The sequence below is a fragment of the Nicotiana tabacum genome, chromosome 1 (assembly GCF_000715075.1).
Source record: "Nicotiana tabacum cultivar K326 chromosome 1, ASM71507v2, whole genome shotgun sequence".
In the NCBI taxonomy this organism is placed as follows: Eukaryota; Viridiplantae; Streptophyta; class Magnoliopsida; order Solanales; family Solanaceae; genus Nicotiana; species Nicotiana tabacum.
The window spans coordinates 84,499,187-84,505,039 of record NC_134080.1 but is presented as its reverse complement, the minus strand read 5'-3'; the positions used below and the strand labels follow the sequence as shown (position 1 = coordinate 84,505,039).

The window sequence follows — 5,853 nt, the reverse complement described above, 5'->3', positions numbered from 1 at the left end:
ATTCAAATCATAATCATATCATACGCTTGTTACAATTAACCAAACAGAATTATGACTTAAGTCAAGTAACACACTACTCGAATGACCTTTTCGAGCCTATTCCCTGTGGGACTCGACTCCAACCTTGTTGGGTTATTATATTTGACACCGACCACCTACAAAAGGCTTGAAACTATTTTAGTATGTGATGACTTTGCGGTCCGCATATCGCCTATCCAATTGCAAAGTCGCCGTATTTTGTCATCTTCGTCAGGCCACCTAGGGTTTATTCTGCGACAACAATGTGGACTACAAATCGACTGTGCGGTCCGCAAAAGTTATCGTTCTCATATTTTGAACTCTACCCTCAACAATGGCGAACCTAGTTTCACTACCTAGCACCCCCAAACCTAACTACCTATCCAAGAACTCCCTCACATTACGAACAGATACCCACATACGAAGAGGAAAAAGGAACAAAAATTAAAGGAAACCAAAATAGGAAAAACACAACAAAATTTAAAATAACATTTACAAGGATGAAATCGGGAGATGAGAACATACCAGTGATAGGGAAATGAGAACACTTGGGAGATGAAATCAACATATGTTGTTTACTATTTTCAATTCAACTAACTGTTTTCCCTTCTCTTTTTTTCATTTTTTGTTTTGATTTCTTTCTGATAAAAAAATCTTTTCTTTTGTTTTGCAAGTGTTTGAATGCTGATGATATGCGAGGGTTACTTACTTGTGAGATTCGCGGTGGGTAAGTCACCGCATAACACATTATGCGACTGCATAATTTTTATGCGGTGGGTTCAACTTGAGTTGCTTGAGGACATAATGCGGTGCACTTGTGCGATCGCATACTTGAAATGCGGTCCGCAAAGTGCACCTCCTCACCGCATTTCAGCCACCAAATTTAGCCAAACAAACTGTCTGGTTTTGCAACCACAATGCGGTCTACATAGTTAAAATGTGACCACATCTGTGTAGCAAACTTTCCATGGTGACTTTTATTCCCTTTCACACGCAATTTTACCCAGTGTTATGATTTTTTTGAATCACCTGCACTTTAACACACACTTTAAATTGCTCAATTAAATCTATTTAACAAAAGTTAAAATTTAAATGAAAAAAAATGTTACCACACATGGGTTGCCTCCCATGAACCGTTTGATTTAACGTTGCGACACGACGTAGTTGGACTTTCTTTGGGTTCACTCATTTGTCGGGCACAGACCATCTTTGAGAGCCAACTATTCCACCAAATGTTTTTCTCCATCTGTGCCCAAGTAGTTCTTGACTCGCTGGCCATTTACTTTGAAGATTCGGAGCCCAAAAGGGGATACATTGACCACTTTGAACGGACCGGACCATTTCAATTTGAGCTTGCCCGGAAACAATTTGAGCCTTGAGTTGAAGAGAAAAACCAAGTCACCCGACTTGAACTCCCTTTTCAAGATCTTTTTGTCGTGGACGAACTTCATTCTTTCTTTGTACACATCTGTACTTTCATATGCATGGAAATGGAATTCCTCCATTTCATTGAGTTGTGTTAACCTCAAATTTGCAGCTTCAGCCCAGTCCAAGTTCAACTTCTTTAAAGCCCACATGGCTTCGTGCTCCAATTCGACGGGTAGATGACAAGCCTTGCTAAAGACGAATCGTTAAGGAGAAGTGCCAATAGGAGTTTTGTACGCCGTGCGGTATTCCCACAATACATTATCTAGCTTCTTTGACCAATCGGTCCTGTTTGCATTAACAGTCTTTGCTAGAATGTTCTTTATCTCCCGGTTGGAAACTTTAACTTGGCCACTTGATTGGAGATGATAAGGTGTGGCCACCGTATTCTTGACGCCATATTTCTCTAGTAGCCCCGTGAAAGCCTTGTTACAGAAATGATACCCACCATTACTAAGAATGGCTCTAGGAGTGTCAAATCGCGTGAAGATGTTATTATTTATGAATGCGGTCACATTCCTTGCCTCATTGTTTGGTAAAGCAATTGCTTCAACCCATTTGGATACATAGTCCACAGCCACCAAGATATATTTCATACCACACGAGCTTACAAAAGGGCCCATAAAATCAATTCCCTACACATCAAATATTTCTATCTCCATCACAAAGTGCATTGGCATTTCATGCCTCTTGGAGATGGATCCTTGCCTTTGGCATTGGTCGCAAGCCTTGACCATTTGATTGATATTATGATAAATCGACAGACAATAATAACCACATTAAAACATCTTTTCCACCGTTCGATTGCCCCCATGGTGACCCCAGAACAGTGAGTCGTGGCATGCCTTTAGAACTGGCATAATCTCCTCTTATGGAACACACCTTCGGATGATGTTATCAGCACAAACATGGAACAAGAATGGTTCTTCCCAATAGTATTGCCGACAATCTCTCAAAAACTTTTTCTTTTGATAGGATTCTGATCCATCCGGAATAAGGTCACTAACCAAGTAGTTAGAAATATCGGCATATCAAGGAGTAAAAGTGCTATATAATGCCAATATGTGTTCATTCGGGAAAGAATCGTTGATTTCAAGATCTCCCTTTGGTCTCCATGCCTCTTCAAGCCTTGATAAATGATCCACCACTTGATTTCCGTCCCTTTTCTATCTTTGACTTCAAAGTCAAACTATTGCAACAACAGGACCCACCGAATCAACCTAGTCTTTGCATCCTTCTTTGCCATAAGATAGCGAAGAGCAACATTATCTATGTACACTATCACCTTGGATCCCAATAAGTAAGCCCGAAATTTTTCAAAGGCATAGACAATGGAAAGAAGTTCTTGCTCAGTCACCGTATAATTCATTTGTGCTCCATTGAGTGTCTTGCTTACATAATAGACCGGGTGAAGAACCTTGTTGTGATGTTGGCCAAGCACTTCTCCAATAGCTACACCACTAGCAGGACCGGGAAAACACTGAAGGATATTGATATCACGCGCATTAATGATGCAGTAGATGTTGCTCCCCTAGAGTTTCAGACCCAGACTCCTACTGATATAGAGCCCTCAGATTCCCAGACTCTCGTGTCTCCTCAGGCTACTATTTCATCCACTTCCACTCCACAACCCACTTCTCAGGCAACCATTGCCCAGCCTTCTGCCATACTGCCAGCTGTTTCAAGGCTTGATCTCTTAGCTCAACATGTAAATGCTAAGGTAGACCAGCTTCTAAAGAACCTCCCCACCCTCATCAAGCAGTCATCGACTCTTATCCAGTCCTTAGTGACAACCCTCCAACAATGACAAACATCTCATGGGGATCACCTAAAGCAGATTGAGGTGTGGGTTGAAAAGATAGAGCGGGGTGAGGTTGGTGACTTGCCAAAGATCCGTGAAGATGTTGCCACAATGAAGACTGAGCTCCACAAAATTCAAACTCTGGAGTTCGATCTATCCTCCTTCATGCCTAAGGAAGGTGCGCAGGGAGCGGAAATGGTAGTGGCTGGATTGGATCTTGACTTCTCCACCTTGATGATAGACCCTGCATCTCAAACTATCGGGGCTTCCCAGCCTCCAGCTTCCCCTGAACGTATTGACATTCCTTCTGAGGAAGATTTCGGACACTCTGCAGAGTCCGAAGGTGGGGAGGCAGACGAGGGAGATACTGATGAGGAGTCATGGTCTGAGGAGGATGAGGACCCTCAGGAGAAGGGTAAGCAGATTGCTTCCCCTATAGTTGCAGAGGAGGAACAAACAGTTGTTCAGAAGGCAATTGAACATTTGCTAGCAGACATGGTCGCCCAAGCCATTCCATCGACCACTCAGCTATCAGCAGTCAAGGCTAGCAGCTCACAAGCCCCAGCTCCAGTGTCGGGCCAGCTAGAGATCCCTCCTCCATTAGTGCAGGTCACTCATTCGGCCAAGATCTCATCAGTCCCAGCTTAAGAATCAGAGGGTGACCCCACCATCATTCAGCCGGCTTCTGACTCCCGTAGTGCTTAGTGTGCCTCAGGGAGCCCCTAAACTCTATTTTACATTTTCTTGTATTGGTACAATTCATGCTTTTTAGTTGGGGGTGGGATAACATTGTACAAAATTTTGTGAACTAAACTATTGTACATGTTTTTGGGTCATATAAGTAAGCTTTCGTATATATTTGTGTTGTGATTCTGTATATATTTGTGTTTTGTGGTTTTAGTACATAGGTGATCTTTGTATAAAAAAAATAATAAAAAAAACAAAAACAAGTAGATAGTTGTATGTTCATCTTTAGTAATTAGTAATGAATCCCCCTTGGTTTTTCTTTGCCGGGTTCTTTTCCAAGGGTGTAATAGTAGAACCAGGGTAGCAGAATGAAACATTTTGACTGGTTTGGTGTAGTTGTCTAGATGCAAGCATGTGTGCCTGTAAATAGCCTATACCCTTGCATTAATACAAAAAAAAGAAGAAATAAACTGTGTGAACTTGAGGCTCGCTCTTTGACTCTATGTCTACCTAGAGTTATACATGTAAATATGATGAAAGCTTCGAGTTGCCAAGTGTTGACTCGAGGGCTAAAACTATGTTGAGCCAAATAGTTTGTTTGCATGTGTGTGAGTCTTTGTAGAAATAATTCTTGTGTCTACTTCTGCCATCTAGAACTTGCCTGGTTGGTCTTTCGATGCCTATGATAATCACATTTGGTTGGAGAAATGACCTTAGGCAGTCTTTGTGATTTTGGAAAACCATTTAGCCTTTCAAGCTACCCATTATACAGATAGTATCACTAGTTACCCCACTTGAGCCTTTAACCTTTTCTTTGGCTACCTCATTACAAATCTTTCCCCTTTTGTAAAATAATTCCCTCTTTTGAACTCGTCCCTCCTTGAACATTGAGAATGAGGTTAAAAGCCTAAGTTGGGGGTGTGGTGTCAAGACGAAAATTGACAAGGTTGTATAGTGAGTGTAGGAAAGTATCCCTCAAGGTGTGAAACTACTCAAGCTCCAAAAGCAAAATAAAAAGAAAAAAACATATTTTGCAAGAGAAAATAAGAAAAGAAAAGAAAAAGAGTTGTATGTATATATAAATATAGAGTCTTGAAGAGAATTAGAGAGGTATTGAAGGTGGCTCAATGTTGGGAAGTAGGAGCTAATGAGGGCTAGATGGTTTGAAAAGAAGCAAAGAGCAACAAGAAAGAAAAATGTGAGTAGTGTTCAAGGAGGGTGTAGTCACTTGTACCCAAATGCTTATCTGACCCTTCCCTAAACCTACATTACAAACTTAAAAAGTCCTTATCAGATCTCCAACCGAACATTCTTAGAATAAAGCGATGAATGAAAATAAGGGCAAGCTTATGATATGGCATGTTATAACACCTGAAACTCTTTTTGAGAGTGAGTGTCTTTGTGAATCCGTCCCTTTTGTTTTCATTGTAAATATTGTGAGTGTGGGACTTTCTTTCTAGTGAGGGCACATGAATTGTGAGCTTGGACAGAAGTTGAGTTCTTGAAGTCGAATGCAATTGCACTCAGCTGAGAGTAACATTTTGTCAAATTGGTCAAGGCCCAAAGTTTCACAAGTTGATTAGTTTTCCTTGTAAATAACAATGATGGTTCAGGAAGGGTAAATAAACGAAATGGCACGCTCGTAGTACTGACAACTAACACTGTCCGCGGTCACTATTGTTTCATATCATTCAGATGGAGTCTAGAATAGGATAGTGTCATTTTGGTTGCTTGAGCACAAGCAAGAGTTTAAGTTGGGGGTGTTGATGTGCCGGAGAATTTCGGCACATTTAATACAAATTGCTTAGGTTTTAGCTTGTTTTAAATGCAATTATCTTCTATACTTATGTAATTTTAATATTTTTGCAGTGTATGAGGTTTAAGGGCCTAAGAACATGGAAATGAAATAAAAAGCCAAAAAA

The 5,853-nt window shown here is 40.8% G+C and overlaps 1 protein-coding gene across 1 annotated transcript; it reads right to left on the bottom strand.

The window, feature by feature from the left end:
* Nucleotides 1-1,238: 1,238 nt before the first annotated feature.
* LOC107806895 (uncharacterized) lies at nucleotides 1,239-1,595 on the bottom strand. Its single transcript, XM_016631169.1, has one exon. It carries the CDS (start codon nucleotides 1,593-1,595, stop codon nucleotides 1,239-1,241), a length of 357 nt encoding a protein of 118 aa, XP_016486655.1.
* Nucleotides 1,596-5,853: the final 4,258 nt, after the last annotated feature.